The following is a 16284-nucleotide window of genomic DNA, read 5'->3' as shown; positions in this document are numbered from 1 at the left end:
TAATACAGTGTCCATGTCCTGCTTTCCGCTGGCAGGGATTGGAACACCCCAGCCTGAGTTAGTGCCTCTCCTCCCTCCCCGTTGTTGCTATCAACATTAAGGGCTAATGAAAGGAACCGTCATTTTAAAACCAAGTAATTTTTATGCCTTTTCTATAAGAAAATGAAGACAGTGGCATTTCACTGCACCCACCTGCTCCTTCCCAGGAAAAGGCCAGTCTGGGGGTGCTTCCTGGCACTGCTGGGATTCTGCCAGGATGGGGAATCCACACCCCAGCACAGTGGACTGGGAAAAGCCTCCCCTTCCGACAAGCCCAAACCCATCTCTGCGCCCTGGGAAGGCAAAGGGTTAACTCTGTGTTGACTTGAAGTTTCCATTTCTCAATTAAAAACCGATTCCTAATATTCAATAAATGGCAGTTTTAATTTCTTCTTCATACATGATCTTAAAATGAGATTTTTAATTTTTTTATTTATTCCATAAACAATATAACAAAACTCAGCAAGTTAACAATATGACGTTTTCACCATACAGAGTCAGTCACAAATATTTAAAACCTTTGCAACAAGAACAACAAAACCCAAAATATTACAAGAATAATTTACAAGAGGATCTATAAAACAGCAAAGCGCTCACAAATTTTCCAGTTTCCTTTACACAATATCACTACACTCTTTCACAACATTTCTTTTTATTACAAAATTCCCAACAAAAGTTTAATTTTTTTCTTTGTATTTTGGTTTTTAAAACCAGAAACTTTTAAGTATACATCCTTTTATTAACACCCGAAGGTGCAAAAAAAGGGAAACCTCACACATACAAACACTTCACAGCACTTTTCTAAGAAAAATATACACTTACAAAATATTTTACAAATTGGCACACTTAAAAATATACAAGATTTTGTAGGCGTCTTAGAGTGATCCTTAAGAATTATACTTCAATTGACTCTACAGAATATTTATAAAGCTTATTCTAAAAGAAAAAAGGCAAATCATTTCCAAACATGTTAAAATTGCAGTGTAAAATGTGGAACAGAAATGGATATGTTACATTCATAAAAAGGGCCATTTCATAGTTCTTAAATGCTCAAGGGGGGGAATAAAAGTTTTCTTTAGCACCATAAAACAGGAGCAACTTCCTAACGAGGTGCCTCTAGTTCTATGGAAGGGAACTCAAGGAGCAGTACATTCACATCTCTGGAGGCAGCAGTCGAGGCGCCCGGCCGGCACCGGGGCAGCGGAACAGAGCAGCTCCTTGGATTTCTACCCTGCTTCCCACCGGGAGTAAGAGACAAAAGGAGTTTCACTGGTACCTTGGTTTTCTTTTTGTGTGTGTGTGTGTGTGTGGTTTAGTCTAGGTTTAAAGTCTTCCCTTTGTGCTTTTGAAGTGGACGTCTGTCTGTCTGTCTAGCTAGCGAAGGGTAGTGAAAAGACCAATTAGATTTCTCGTTTCCTTTTGCACCAAGTGTTTAAAGGCTCAGTAAACGTGTCTGGCAACCCAAGCGTCCTGCGAGATGGAGGGAACCCTCCTGCTTCACATCCCAATTCCCTTAGATGGCTGTTACTCCACTGTCATTAGTGTCACTTGTTTACCTGAGAAACAGATTTGAAAAGCCTTGCTTCTACCACAGACATTGTACTTCGTTTATTTTATATATTTTTCTTTTTTTTTCTTTTTTCTTTTTTTTTTTTTTTTTTTTTTTTTTTTTTTTTTTTTTTTTTTTTTTTTTTTTTTTTTTTTTTTTTTTTTTTTTTTTTTTTTTTTTTTTTTTTTTTTTTTTTTTTTTTTTTTTTGCATTATTTCACACGCTGAAGAGCTAAAGAGGCACATTCTCAGACAGATGTCAGCGGCTTGAACCTGCAACCTCCACTGGGCCCCCTGGGAGCTGCACAGGCAAATCCAACACACCGAGTTGAGAAAAGACCGAGGGCCTGATCCTGCACCAACCCAAGCCCACACACCTGAATCTCTTCTCACTTACACTGACTTCAAGGGAGTTTTTCTTGGGATTTGACATCACCAGCCAGCCAGGAAAGCACTTGGGGAGCAGGAGCCCTGGGGAGCAAGCTCCCAAATAAGTGCTTTGCTAGATTGGGAGCTTGGGGAAAGAATGTGGTCCAGCAGGTAAAGGATGAGAATGTTTCGAACATCTTTATTTTGGTTGGTGGCTCATTTGAGCCATAATGCCAAAAACTGGAACAGCAATCCTGATTTTTTAGAAGAGCAAACAGAGCAACAATGGTTTCTCAAAGCAACCACGGGCCAGGCTGAGCCGGCCTTGGCTTTTCCTCTCCGAGCAGTCAGATGGCACAGTGTGGACAGGACAGCCCTATGGCTGCCCCTGCCCTCCTTCTCCTCCTCTTCCTCCTCCTCCTCCCAAAATGCCTGGCTACCTCTGGTCTGCAAGCCATTATTCTCAAGACATTTTTCATAAATGTCCACCCTCTTATGCTTGGAAAAAAAAACCAACCCAAGATGTAAACCTGGTAAGATTTTTTTAAAACAAAACCCCAATAGGTTTTTATTGGATCCCCATCAGCGATATTTTTTCTATTTACAAAACCTCTACAGGCAAGTGTGTCCAGCAAACGATGGCCGTGGGGTGGGCTGGCTCCTGCTCTGCTGCTGCAGGACATCTGTGCGATCCTTTCCCAGACCCTGGGACAGTCACACCCCGTGGGACAGCGGGGAGTGCTGCCTTCCCCAGCTCACAGGCAGCTCCTGCTTCAGCTCTGAGGTGAGCAAGAGCCAAGGGCTCGAGCTGCACTGCCCTGTGTTGTTCTCCTCTTGGATAGATTTTATTACCATGCTTTGGAAGCAGATGGTTTCTGCTTTTTAATGTCACCGCCAGTTTTAAGTCCCCCAAACTCAGGAGAGCAGCACTGCCCACACCAGTGCTTGGTGGGACACGCCATGGCAGGAGTGGAATGAGATAAAGTAGAAAAGATGCTGCAGATTAAACATCTGTGTGGCTTGGCTTTGTCACCTCAGCCAGGAGCCCAGCTCAAAGGTGTGAGAAGGATGGAAGCTGCACTGGGACTGGGCAAGAAGATGGGCCGAGATGGGAGCCAGTGCAGGCACAGGGAGCCCTGGGTGTGTGGGTGGTGGGCAGGGATGGATGGGACCCACCTCCCAGCCCTGCCACAGCTGTGAGCTGTGCCATGAGAAACAAAAACGCACCAAGAAGGGCAAAAGGAAAACAGGAGCTTGTACAGTAAGGGATGAGGCAAAGGTGGGAAGTGATGGAAACCTTGAGGTAGCGACAGGCAGGTGGCGATGACTTCTAGGAAAGCAAAGTTCCAGCTCTGCAGGAGTTAGTCAACAGGATCCCCTGGGAACCTGCCCCCGGGGACGAGGGAGCAGAACAGAGCTGGTAGATCTTTCAGGATGTTTTCCATAGAGCACAAGGGCTCTCAATCCCCAGGTGTAAGAAACTGGGCAAGGCAGGCAAGAGACTGGCATGGCTGAGTCAGGACCTGCTGGTCCCAACTGAAGGGCAAGAGGAAATGCACAGGCAGTGGGAGCAGGGAAAGGTATCCTGGGAAGAGTACTGGGATGCTTCCAGGCTGTGTAGGGATGGGGTGAGGAAGGCCAAGGGGCAGATGGAGCTGAACTTGGCAAGAGATGGCAAGAGTAACAGGAAGGGCTTCTACAGACTGAAAAGGGAGAGTCAAAGAAGGTGTAACACGACTGGCAAACAGGTACCAACAGATGAGAAGGCTGAGGCAACCTCTCTTCCCACCACCCTTGAGCGGATGAGCCACAGCACAGGGACTGCAGGAGCAAAGTCCTTCCCACTGTGAGAGAAGATCAGGTTTGTGACCACCTGAGGAACCTGAACGTACGTAAGTCTATGGAACCTAGTGAGATGCATCCCACAGTCCTGAGGGAACTGGCTGGTGGAGCTGCCAAGTAACTCTCCATGGCATCTAGAAAGTCATGACAGTCAGGCGAAGTCGTGGAGAATGAGAAAAGCAAAACATTTGCACCCATTCTGAACAAGTATAAAAAGGAGGACCCTGGGAACTACCGACCTGTCAGCCTCACCTCTGCCGGGGGAGGATCATGGAACAGACCCTCCCAGCAGCTCTGCTGAGGCTCCAGGAGGACAAGGTTTGGGACATCCCATACAGCTTCACCACAGGCAAGTCCTGCCTGTCCAACCCAGTGGCCTTCTCTGATGGGGGTGACTCCATCAGTGGACAAGGGAAGTGCTGCAGATGTCATTCATCTGGACTTCTGTAAGGCCTTTGACAGTCCCTCACAGCATCCTTCTTTCTAAACTGGAGAGAGGTGAGTTTGATGGCTGGACTGTTCAGAGGACGAGGAATTGGTTGGATGATCACATCCAGAGGATGATGGTCAACAGCTCAGTGTCCATAAGGATATCAGTGAGCAGTGGTGTCCCTCAGGGGTCCCTACTGGGACCGGTACTGTTCAGTATCTTCACCAGTGATGAAGACAGTGGGAACGAGTCACCCTCAGCAAGTGTGCAGATGACACCACGCTGAGCAGTGTGGCTGACACACCTGAGGGACAGAGTGACAGCCAGAGGAACCTGGACAAGCTTGAGAAGTGGGTCCATGGGAAACTCATAGGTTCAAGACGGCCAAATAAGAGGTGCTGCACTGGGGATGGGCAGTCCCTGCAATCCACACAGGCTGGGGGATGAAGGGATTGAGAGCAGCCCTGCCGAGAAGGACCTGAGAGAGAAATTTTTTACGAGGGTGGTGAAACACTGGGACAGGTTGCCCAGAGAAGCTGTGACTGCCGGGGATGGCCCTGGGAGCACTGAAGGTCACTCACACAGAGCTCTGAGGAACTTGGTCTAGTTGAAGATGCCCCTGCTCATTACAGGGTGGTTGGACTAAATGATCCTTGAAGGTCCCTTTCAACCCAAATACTCCATGAAGATCAAAAGAGGGTAAATGGTTGGCTCAAGACAATTTCCAAATTTTGGGGTGAAGTAGCAGAGGGGTGACTTTGTCAAACCCTGGGAAGGGCCAGTGCCACACCATGAGGCACCCAGGCTGCTTAGCAGAGACTTCTGGGGTGGAGATGGGATGACCACCAAAGATGGCAGTGAAAGCAGAGCAGCAGGAATAAAAGAGAGAGCAACAAGGCAGCTGGTATTTGTGACTACCATCGTCCTGAAACACTGAGCTAGGTTTTCATGGATCGCCGAGACATAATAAAATAGTCGATATGTTTTACACCTGATCTTCATGCCCTATTGCACATTTCTCAAATGCAATAAATATTGCTATCCACTCCTGTACGAGGTGTTTTATTACAAGTTCCATATTCATAACATTGAGCATAACAAGCACAGTGCAGGCCAGGTGAAATGTGCTTTCTAATGATGGTTTGGGGCCCAAAAGAAGGTCTGTGCCCCATCCCAGCCCTGGACTTGACCTGTCTCCGTAAAAGCAGCAGCCAGAACATCTTAAAGAAGGGAGATGCCAGCCCCTCATCCTGCAGCACGTGGGAGGAACGCTGTAAAAAATGGGATGTGCCAACACCACAGCAGTGCCTGGAGCTTGTAGTTTCTGATGAGCCTATGAATAGAAAAGAGCTGCTGGGGAAGTGGGGAGAGCTCGGTGGCTGCAGGCAAGCCCAGCACCCAGGGATGGAGCCCTACCTCAGCTCTTGTCTCCAAAATAAATCCTGAACATCATCTGGATCTCCCTCCTGGAGCCAGAGCTGGGGTGGGATGCTGCAGGGTGAGATGCAGATCCCTGGGTGAGATACCCAGGGACCACCCTCATCCAGAGCACTTCGGGCAACGCCAGCATCTACTCCAAGAAAAAAATGAACTTAAAGGATGGGGTTTCTAATTACTTTTTTTTTTTTTCAGAGTTCTTTCTTTCATCTGTTAAATAAAGCATAACACGACCGCCGAGCTGTTCTCTTTGGGATCACAGAGCTGAGCCTCAGCTACACCTCAACACCTGCAAGCGCCGGAACCATTTTGATTCAAACCAACACTCTGCATCTCCACTTTGATTACAAGTGCTCGCTCCGGTGTTTTTGCTAAAAAATTAACTTAAACCAATCCTGCTGCTTCGCCTTGCACGTGGGGGGAAAACAACCTCCTAAGTAAGGGAACCCGAGCCCAGTCCTGCCCTCGTGGGAACCATCTCTGCTCGTGAGCACATCGACAACGTGAGCGGTCCCACTGCTTTGTTAAGGCTCCTCTTCCTCATCGTTTTCTATTGCATATCATGTCCAAGCCTGGCATCCCTCTGCTCCCAATCGCTCCCAGTTCGCAGGGCTCTTGCATATCAAGGTTTTTCATAAGAAATCAGCAGCAAAACTCACAGGCTCTCAGTTGCACAAGGAAAATAGATATTGGTCGGGTTCGTTATTCTCGTGGAGGGCAAGGGTGTGGTGAGTAGGGTTACAAATAAGGCCTTTTGAGAATACATTTAGCATTCAATACTTAACACTGTCTTAATAAAGTCCAGTCATGGATGATCCGGCCCTGATCGGTGAGATTACAAATAGCTCCGTTGGTTTGTTTTTGTTTTTTGTTTTTTGTTGTTTTTTTTTTAATGAACTGAATCAAAGAAAAGGTTCAGAGTTGTATTTAAAATGAATTACTTTGCTTTTGAAAGTTCAAACTATATATTGGCATCGCAAGGTTAGACACTGAGGAAACACCAAAGCTATGATGAGAGAGCGCTTCTGACAGGCTCTGCATCGAAAATGTTTAAGAAACTACTCAAAGGAAAAGTAAATAGCCATCAATGTATGAAATGTATTAGTCCTGTTTTTATACCTATTTTAGAATTCATCCCAGGTTCTTATAAAATATATAAAACTGAGATACAAAGAATTAGCAATGTAACTTTGCATTTCAAATGATCTTCAGCTACAGGTTTTGCTTTAAGAAAACAGACACTTGAAAAGCAGCTGTTCTGTAGTCTCTAGATGCAGACACTTGAGTTCCTGGCAAACTTACCGTCAGTGGTTTTCTGAACTCCTCCACCATTGCAACTCTCTCCTAGAATGAAACTCAACATTTCACCATTAAGTTTATCCGCTCGTGGTTTCAAAGAGAGGATGTTACCATTTCCCAGCATCGGTTTCAAAGTTCCTTTTTCCTTCCCCCTCCCCCTTTTTTTTTTTTTAAACTTTTTCTCTCTTTTTTTTTTTTTTTTCCTTTTTTTTTTCCCTTTATGAGCTTTAAACCACAGGGTGAATCCATGAAATGAGGTAAGTAAATTTGGCACACTTTTAGTCATGTCCATAAAACTTTTGGTAAGTTGTATCAGTGAACAAGATCGTTTTCATCGTGAGTTACAGGTGCTTTCGAAGGGGGGTGGTTAGTACTTAACAACTGGAATGTTTCTAGTAAAACCAAAAGGCATAGCTGCAGAAAACACTCACAACCCAATGTTGATAGAGAAGTAAAAATATATACAATACAGTCACTTGTTCATAGTTTGGCACAATTTTTTGTTGTTGTGGGTAATAGTGCATAAACTACTGTACAACAGTATGACTTTTAAAACAGTCTTTCACAGAGAATACCAGATTAGGTTTGCTTTCAAATAATAAAATTCCCACAATTTCAAACTCTTCATTTCAGCACTTACATTTCAACAGACCACAAGGCAGATTTCGAAAAGGAACCGACGGGAAAAAAAAAAAAACCAAAAACAACTGAAAAAGAAATGGTAAGAAAAGAACCAAACATCAACCGTCTTTCTAGAAAAGGGAGTCTCTTCTTCAAATACAGGAAAACCCAAAAATGTTGTTTCTGCTTTAAGAAGAATGGAGTCTGATTCCCTGCAGGAAAAAATCAAACATTTGATGCCATCTTAGTTAGCTCGTCTGGAGTCACCACGACGGAGCGAACGCGCTAAAGGCGGGCGGGTAAAGAAGATGCAGCTTTAGATGATGCAGGTTAGGAGATACAACAGCAGAGGGGGCCAGAAAGCACTCAAAAATTGCCACGTGAAGCTCAATTAGGAACAAGTTCTCATTTGCAAAGTAAAGAGCCTTTAAGTTTCAAGATCTTGGCTTTTGGATGCAGAACCTCTTTTTTTTTTTTTTGTGGTTTATTTTTTACAAAATGTTCCAAAAAAAAAAAAAAAGTCTTTCCTGGTCAAAATCATTAAAAAGATCATGTAATCATGTTTTTTTTTTGTTTTGTTTTTGTTTTTCCCCAATAAATAAGTAATTAAAAACCGAAGAAGCCAAACAGCAGAAAAGAGTAGCCTTGTTAGTTTTTTTAACCCCAGCCAAGCCAGAAAATTGGTCATTCTTTTAGGTAGCTTGCAAGTCATAAGTATTTTCATGCATTTAAAAATAATAATAAAAAACTAACCAACCAACCAAACAAAAAAAAAAGAAACCAACCCCAAAACCAAAACCAACCAAAACTGTAAAAGGGGAATGTCTTTTTTTTTTTTTTTTTTTTTTTCATGCAACTTTTGCTTTCAGGAAGGAAAAACTGAGGAACAGCGGGCCTAGCAGGTGGGAGGGAGGTTAGGGGCATTCCAGCCAGTTTGGTGCAGCATTACCTCAGTTTCTCAAAAGCAGCTGTCACGGGTGGGTCCTTGTGGGGCTGTTCGCGGTCCGTCCGCTTGATTTTACAGTTCTCATCCCGCAGCGATTTCGAACTGGATTTATGACGGTAGAGTTTTTTATGGGTAGGTCCATTATTGCCTAAAGTGCTCAGGTTACTATAGTTTTTATCAAAAAAGGGAGCGTGAATGTCCGTGGTGAACCCGGTCGAGCAGTTGGGGCGACCGGAGTCGCAGCTTGCGGCTTTGCTGTTTTTGCTTGAGCCCTTGTTGTTCGACTTGTGGTTCTTCGCCGCCCCCGGCGAGCCACCGTTCGCCTTCTTCTTCGACTCTTGGGACGTCCCTGCCAAAATTTTAAGAGTTTTCAGTTTCAGGCTGTTGGACTCCGGCGACCGGAATATGTCTGGAACGCTGTTGTGGCCCACAGGCCCCCACAAGGGCTCGATGGAGGCCATCATGAACCTCTGGACGTCGGCCATTCCCGACGCGATGTTGGACAGGATGTTGGAAGGCTCCTCGAACTCCCTCTGATCGTCGTCCAGGAGGCTGGTGGCGTTGCCCAGGCTGGGTTCTGACCAGCCCGTGCCCCCCTCTTTTCCCAGCGCCCACTCTCCGGAGAGCCCGTTGTGCTTGCCCAGCTTCACCCCGGCCGGGCCGCAGTGCGGAGCGCCCTCGGCCAGGCCCTTGGTGGCCGTGGCCACCGTGCCCAGCTGAGGGACTGCCCTGCCACCAACGGCCGGAACCTTCTCGCCGTTGACTCCCGCCACGTTTTTCCCTTTCCTGGTGGATTTGGGTGCCTGCCTGGAGTTTTTCCCTTGCGGCTTATCGGTTCCTTTGTTGGTTTTGGGCGATTTTTTCCGGGTGGCTTTCTGGGAAGAGCTTTGGTTTGTACCCACATTCTTGCTGGATGAACTTTTCCTCTTCGATTTTGACACTTTGCTATTGGTGCTAATTTGACCAGATGGCTCATTAAATGTTGACAAGCATGGACTCTTTTCGAGAAGGCTGACAGAATCTTCATCGTTGAACATATGGAACTGGAACTGGTGATTATTTAAAGCAAACCCATTATCTGCCTGATCCTCAGTCTGTAGGACCCCACAGTTCCACTTGACCTTCTCAGAGCTGTTGAGGGCGGCCTGGGGGCTCTCCTGAAAGCCCTTCAGGGTGCCCAGAGGCTTGGCATCGGAGCCAGCTATCTGCGGGGACAGGTTGGGAGTGTCGGGAGGGGACATCTCCGAAAGCGACGACTGGCGGAACCTATCAGGCGTGAAGTTGGAAATGTCTAAAAGGTCCGTGGACTCCTTCAAAGGGGTGATTTCATCTATGCTCTGCTGGATCACTAACTTGGGACTGCAGTGGGCCAAGAAATCATCATTAATATCATCCTCGCCGTCCTTTTCACAAGACTTTAAACTTAAAGAACTGTAATTACTAGAACTAACTGACAATGAACCCACTGAATCAAAACTAATGAGCCTGCCATCATCTGTACTTAGTGTACCTCGTTGGAAATGAAAGCGCCCCTCTCCATTATTAAAATGACATGACTGATAAGAATCATCAGACTGCACTTGTTGGCTATCCGGCATGTAATTTTTTTGGTATAGCAATTTGCCACTATTCAGATTGACTTGAGTGTATCCAGAGGTGGGGAGCCCGTCCGTGCCCGGGGTGGCGCCGCCGCCGCCGAACTCTCCCGGCAGCCCGGCTGCCTCCGGCAGGTCGCCGGGGAAGTCCTGGCGGTTGCTGCCGGCCTTGGCCGGCCACAGGCTGCCGAAGCTGCTCTGCTCCATCTCCAAGTGGCCGGGCGACTGCTGCAGCTCCGACTCGGAGGGCGGGGAGAGCACACAGCTCTGCGCCGGCTGCAGGGCCGGGAAGGGCTTCTCCGGCGGGACGATGCTGGGGAGCGGGTGCTGCGGCTGCTCGGGGGGGTGCTGGGCGAAGTACGGGATACCGGTGTTGCTCGACAAATCTGAAGCATCTAACAACGTCTGCAGATACCCTCCAGGGATCAGGGGTACATTGGTGGTGATATTAGCAGATGGCAGAGGCTTGTCTGAAGAGGAGGTGGATGGTAGGAAAGGAGAATTTTTAGCAACCTTATCCTCGTGGCACTCCGGGAGATGGGAGCTGTCTGAAGCACAGGGACTGTTTTCGTCCTTCAGACGCGCTGCAGAGTCCTGGTTTTCCAGTGCTGGGGAGTCCTCCGCTGTGCTGGCAGCAGCTTTGATCTTCTTGCACTTCAACCTGGCCTCGCTTTTGAATTTGATCCTGCGGAGCACTTTCCTTTCCGTCCCCTTGTGCTCCCGTTCCTGCGATTTGCATTTCACGGCGGCGATGCCCGCGATGTCGTGGACGTGTAATCCGTTGGCACAGCTGGGGGTGGCGATGGCTAACGCCGGCAGCCCTTTCAGGCCCACGTCCTCCTTACTGCTGCAAGGCTGCTTGTGATCAGAGGAGCAAGAGCCCAGCTTGTTCACTGATTGCTCGATGGCTTTAATTCTTTGAATCCGGTGCCTGTTTGCTAGCTTGCATTTTCGCTTCCGTGGGTGAGGGAGGAACGAAGCATCTGAGCCGTTAAGATAGAAATTCTGCTTGTGGTAGAGAGACGATCTGAGCAAATCCAGCCGGCTCTGCTGCCTCTCCTGCCAGAAGCCCTTCAGTGGGGCCAGCTTCTTGTATTTGCTGAGCAGCTCCTCGTTCAGAGTAACAGTTGTCTCGTTGGCATCCACTTTGCTGAGCTTCACCAGCATATGCTTCTCCCCTTTAAACCTGTTAATGATGATGTACTTGATGATCACGGGGGGCTCCTTGCGAGAGACTTTTCGCCGTTTCTTCGGGCACCACTCGTCGTCGTCCTCCTCCTTGGGCCCGTCCGGGAGCCACTCCTTCTTGTCCAGGATCTTCTCATTCTCGATGGAGTCCACATCGTACAGGTAGTCGTCGCTGTACCGCACTTTCCTCTTCGCCCGCAACCCGTAGTTCTGCTGGATGAAGGAGCCGGAGTGGTCCCGGGCCAGGTACCGGCTGCAGTCCTTGATGTCCCGCAGCACGTCGTAGGAGGACTCCGTGCAAGTGCTGTCATCACTGAACTCCCCGGAGTCCTCCGTGGAATTCACCGAGTCCAAGAAGTGGCTCCTCTTGGAGCCCACGTACTGCACCATCTCTGTGCTGTTGCAAGATTTATTTAAGGCAGCTTTCTCGTCCTCCTCGCCGTCCTCTTCCTCGCCATCCTCCTCCTCCTCCCCCCAGATGATGCCTTCCTCAGATTTGAATTGAGAGGGGTCGGTGGCACCGCTGGGCCCCCTTTTCAGGGTGCTCCTGCTGTCCCTTTTGGTGCAGTTGCTGAACACGCTGGGGAAGAAGTTGAACTGGGCGTCCTCTTGCAGGGTGGTGGTCTTCTCCCGCACGTTGTCCTGGAAAGATTCGTATCTAATCTTTAGGGAGCAGACATCACTTCCCAGGGTGGAATCGTCATCATCGAACATGTAATTATCCACGTCTTCCTCAGAAAACAGATTTACAGAAAGCTCATTTTTGGAGCAGAGGTCAAGCAGCTCAATTTTACTTTCACTAATGAAAGATTCGAAATAGCCCCATTCCTGGTTGGGATTTGTTAGTAAAGGTTCCTCACCATTGCATTTGTCTAATAGTAATCCCTCGTAATAATTTTTCTGAGTGGGGTCCTCTGAATCACTGTCAGATTTTTCTGCATCTCTTTTGTCCGCTGCCCTCGATTTATGCATAGGGAAGCTTAAAAGCTGGTCTGAAAGCAGCTGATCCCCATATCTCATGGTTTCTCCTGTGCTCATGCAGTGAATCCCTATATCAGAGACCGAACAGGTGTCATAATCCCTATTTATATCCCCCACTTTCAAGCTTATTCCCGGCTCCGCATCAATGCCGTCCTTGGATTCAATAAAGCAGCCCAGACAGGTCCGGCTCGGCTGCATCAGGCAGTCCCCCGTCAGCGCCGACATTCCCCCGGGCTCCATCATGGTGAACGGGGCCTTCTCGCAGTCGCCCGGCAGCGACCAGGAGCTCATGCCCTTGGTCACGCAGGACGTGAGGGAGATGGCGTGGGCGGAGGAGTCATCCGAGGCGTGCTCGGGGACATCCGTGAGCCGCAGCGGCGACGGGGGGCTCAGCAGGCAGGGCTTCTTGGCCGGCGGGGCTCGGTGGCACGCGTGGCTCTCCCTCTGGGCCGCGCTCAGGGCTGGGAACGGCACCGCGGCCTCGGCGGCGCTGCAGGGCCTCTCATCGCCGCCCAGGGCGTGCGGCTCTGGGGGGGGAACGGGGAACAGGGAGGGAGGAAAGCGAGACAAAGAGAGAGGGGTTACTACCCTTGCACGCCTGCCGGGGTTTGCCACCCCGCTCCCCTTTTCCCAGCGTTCGGTGGTGACTTTTCCCCACCGCTCCTTTGGGAAGCGGCACACGCCCTTCCCACGAGCGCGCAGTCCTTCCCTCCTGGATCCAATTAACGTGGGGATGTGCACGGAAGGGAGAGGTAAACACGCTCCCCTCTGCAGCCAGCTGGAAGAGGTACAAGAGTACATTTGAAAAACCCAACCCATCCACTCTTCCCTCCTCATATTCATACCGTTACCTGGATACTGCCTCTCAAACCTGACAAGGTTATTAAAAAAACAAAACAAGCCTAATAAAAGTGTTCCCATTAACATCGAAAAAAATTAACAGAAAAACAAGATTCTTAAAGAAGAAACAAATCATTTCCCTCCCCAGCACCCCCCCATCCCCTACCCCTGTGGTGCCTGAGCTTACACACACCTGAGCAGCATTTCTGCCCCAGAGACAGAAAGTTACAGCTGATTTTAAAAAAACCAGCGGCCTTTTTGTCACTGTCCACGCCAAGGGAAAGCAGAAGATAACACAGAGTTTAAAGCAATTATTGTTAGAATTATTGTGAGTTTTGCCATTCTTCCCTAATCTCTAAAAATGCCTTTCTAATAATGTAAGGATTTTTTTTTTTTACCTAAGGATTTTTTGCAGTTTTACCTCGTCGTGCTCTTTTATGGCAGAATAAAGTTATGAATGTACTTTTATCTGACTTCTGGCTCAACGGACGACATGACCCTTGAAATTTAAATACGACGTCTTTTCATCCACGAACATGCTCTGATATCTCTGTATTAAAAAAATATATTCCAATGAGTGCATTCATCCCAGCCAGAGACCTGTGCTGACTCCGAGCCCGGGGCCTTTGTCATGGCTCATGTCTTTCCTTTTTTGGTGGCTCCACTGAAGGCAGAGGGGGAAAATGGAAGCAACGAGGCTTTCCCAGGAGGGACAAACGCTTTAAACCCCAACCAGAGCACCAGGATGTGCCCATTAAATGGGGTATCCAAAGGGATTTGGCTGCTGCAATCCCTCCACAAGTGCTTTTACTCCCAAAGCAAAGGAAAACAAGTCTCCTGAATCTTGTGTAATTTTGTGTAGGCACAAATTTAGAGGAGGTCAGAAACCCCCCAATCCCACCCCCAAAGCAGTTTTGTGCTATGGGGGCCTTAGGGATGCACCCACCAGTGAAGCCTGAACAAAGTACAAGCTGCAGCCAGAACCACACAGTGCTCTGAGGACTTTAAACCACTTTCCAAAGACTCCATAAATCCAACCAGAAGGGCAATGTAAGCATCTTCTACATGCCCGACTTGTAAAAGACCAGACTGGCTTGCTTGGAAAGGGTTAAAAAAAAAAAAAAAAAAAGAAAGAAAGAAAGAAAAAAGCTGATTTTTGAGTCACTCCCACCAGTTTTCAGATGAAAAATGCAGAGGTGGTATCTTTTTCCTTAAGCACCAAAACAAATTAACCAGTGCAGTTCCACCTCAGAAGTAAAATAAAATAAAAATCAGCTTGGAGCTGACAGGAAGCATGGAAAATTTGAGGATAAAAGAAGAGTGTCTGTGAATGCTGTAAGACTCAAAGAAGGGGGAGGCAGAAAGCTGAAATTCAATCTGGAATGCTGCAGTCAATAGGCAGAGCTGCTATTATATAAAATAAACTGTCTCTGGGCGTTTCTTTAGGTTTATACTTGTCTGAGTGAACTTTTGTGAAATACAAATGCCAAAACTCGATTTTCTAGGGCTCCCTATCAGGCGTATGTTCCACTGATGCTCCAAAAGAGTGCAGTTCACACAGAGAAGGCTGAGAGGCAAAAACACTTCTCCCAGTTTAACTCAACATCCACCCAAAAGCACATGGGCAAGGGGAGGTGGTGGCACCAGAGAGCTGGCTCACTGCTTTGGATTCAGCAGCAACTCCTACACACCAAGGTTTAAACTGGAAGTTTAAACTGACAGCAGGGAGGTTTAGATGGGATATTGGGAAGGAATTGTTGGCTGGGAGGGTGGGCAGGCCCTGGCACAGGTTGCCCAGAGAAGCTGTGGCTGCCCCAGCCCTGGAAGTGTCCAAGGCCACGTTGGACGGGGCTTGGAGCAACCTGGGCTGGTGGAAGGTGCCCCTGCCCATGGCAGGGGGTGGAACTGGATGAGCTTTAAGATCCCTTCCAACCCAAACTGTTCAGTGATTCTATGTCTAATTAAAGCCCTGTTTAGTTGAATACCATGGATGTGGTATCAGGGGCTAGAAATCACCCCTCTTACTGAGCAGGGAAGCACTGATTTTACTGTCCATGGGATCAGACAAATCCCCTTGCAGCTTCAGCAGCTCCAGCAGCTGTGGATTTACCATGTGTAGTCAGGAAGGAGACAGAAACCTCTCAAATTACACCACCAGCACGTGCTGCAGGGTCCCCACAGGCACCTGTGTGTCTGGAGCTGCTCCAGGTTTTTGGTGCTGGACAAGAACAACATTTGTCTCCACACACCCTGTTTGAAGCTGACAGAAGGACCTGAAAGTACAGTGTGTCAGACGACCAAGCCCTTGATTTCTAATAGAATCAAATTTATATATAAATAAATAAATCTCTCAAGATTTATAGGCCAATAGAAAATGTAAAAAGCCATGAAATTAAACAGAAAACATGTTGAGAGAGCGAAAATGTCAGGCTCTGCCTCCCCTCTGCATTTCCTGTGGCCGGTGGCTACAGTCCACGTGACCTGGGAAACTGCTCAGAGGCACATTTATTTCAATCAGGGTTTCAAACAGCTGAGCACTGTTACTTCTAATTAGTTATTTTGAAAGCAAGTCTGGAATCGATGGAACAGATACAGACAAAGTTGGGCATTTCGGGCAGGCTGCTGGAAGGGGCTGATCCTTCCCCTCCGATGCTGGAGGCAGCTGGAATGACTTGGTGGCTCCCAGTGGCACCAGTGTGTGCGCAGAAGAGAGGTTATGGGAGCTCAAAAGTCCGACTCCTCTTCCCACGGGAAACAAACCATCCTGCTTTGCTCTTTCTACCCGATCTGTAATTGGCCCCATTTGTAAGGACTAAGTATCCTGCAGGTAAATCCTCCATCACCAGGTGAAAAGTGATGAGAGAGGGAAAGACTCCCAACACACAGAGGGGCTACATAGTCCTGGATGATTTTTTTTTCCCCTAAGAAACCAGACTAAAATCTCTAATTCAACCTGTGTGTGCACAGAAGCATTTCCAGCCAGGTCCATGCATGGGCAAAAGCAGGACTTGTTAAGACTTAAAAAGGTGTAGTTTCGTGGCAGGAGTGACACCTGTGCAGAAAACACCCATTTACCTCACTGCTCCACATTGCAGAGGTACCCCCAAACTGCTAAAATTAAACACACAAAAGGAATTAGGAAAATAAGT

General features: G+C 47.7%; 1 protein-coding gene across 4 annotated transcripts in view; it reads right to left on the bottom strand.

The window, feature by feature from the left end:
* Positions 1–6557: 6557 nt before the first annotated feature.
* Positions 6558–16284, bottom strand: part of NEXMIF (neurite extension and migration factor) — a 167391-nt gene continuing 157664 nt past the window's right edge. For 3 of the 4 annotated variants that reach the window (XM_027896639.1, XM_027896638.1, XM_027896640.1), the window contains exon 4: positions 8145–12822. In XM_027896639.1, the coding sequence (XP_027752440.1) occupies positions 8531–12822 (4292 nt within the window). In that variant the 3' untranslated portion in view covers positions 8145–8530. Of the gene's footprint in view, positions 7672–7709; positions 7798–8144; positions 12823–16284 lie in introns of those variants that run through there. The other variant, XM_027896641.1, reaches the window with a different exon arrangement.

This window comes from Empidonax traillii, unplaced genomic scaffold (assembly GCF_003031625.1).
Source record: "Empidonax traillii isolate 1590-97213 ecotype Southwest subspecies unplaced genomic scaffold, ASM303162v1 scaffold505:size591145, whole genome shotgun sequence".
Taxonomy (NCBI): Eukaryota; Metazoa; Chordata; class Aves; order Passeriformes; family Tyrannidae; genus Empidonax; species Empidonax traillii.
Note: the sequence above shows the minus strand (reverse complement) of the source record. Positions and strands in the feature narration are given on the sequence as shown.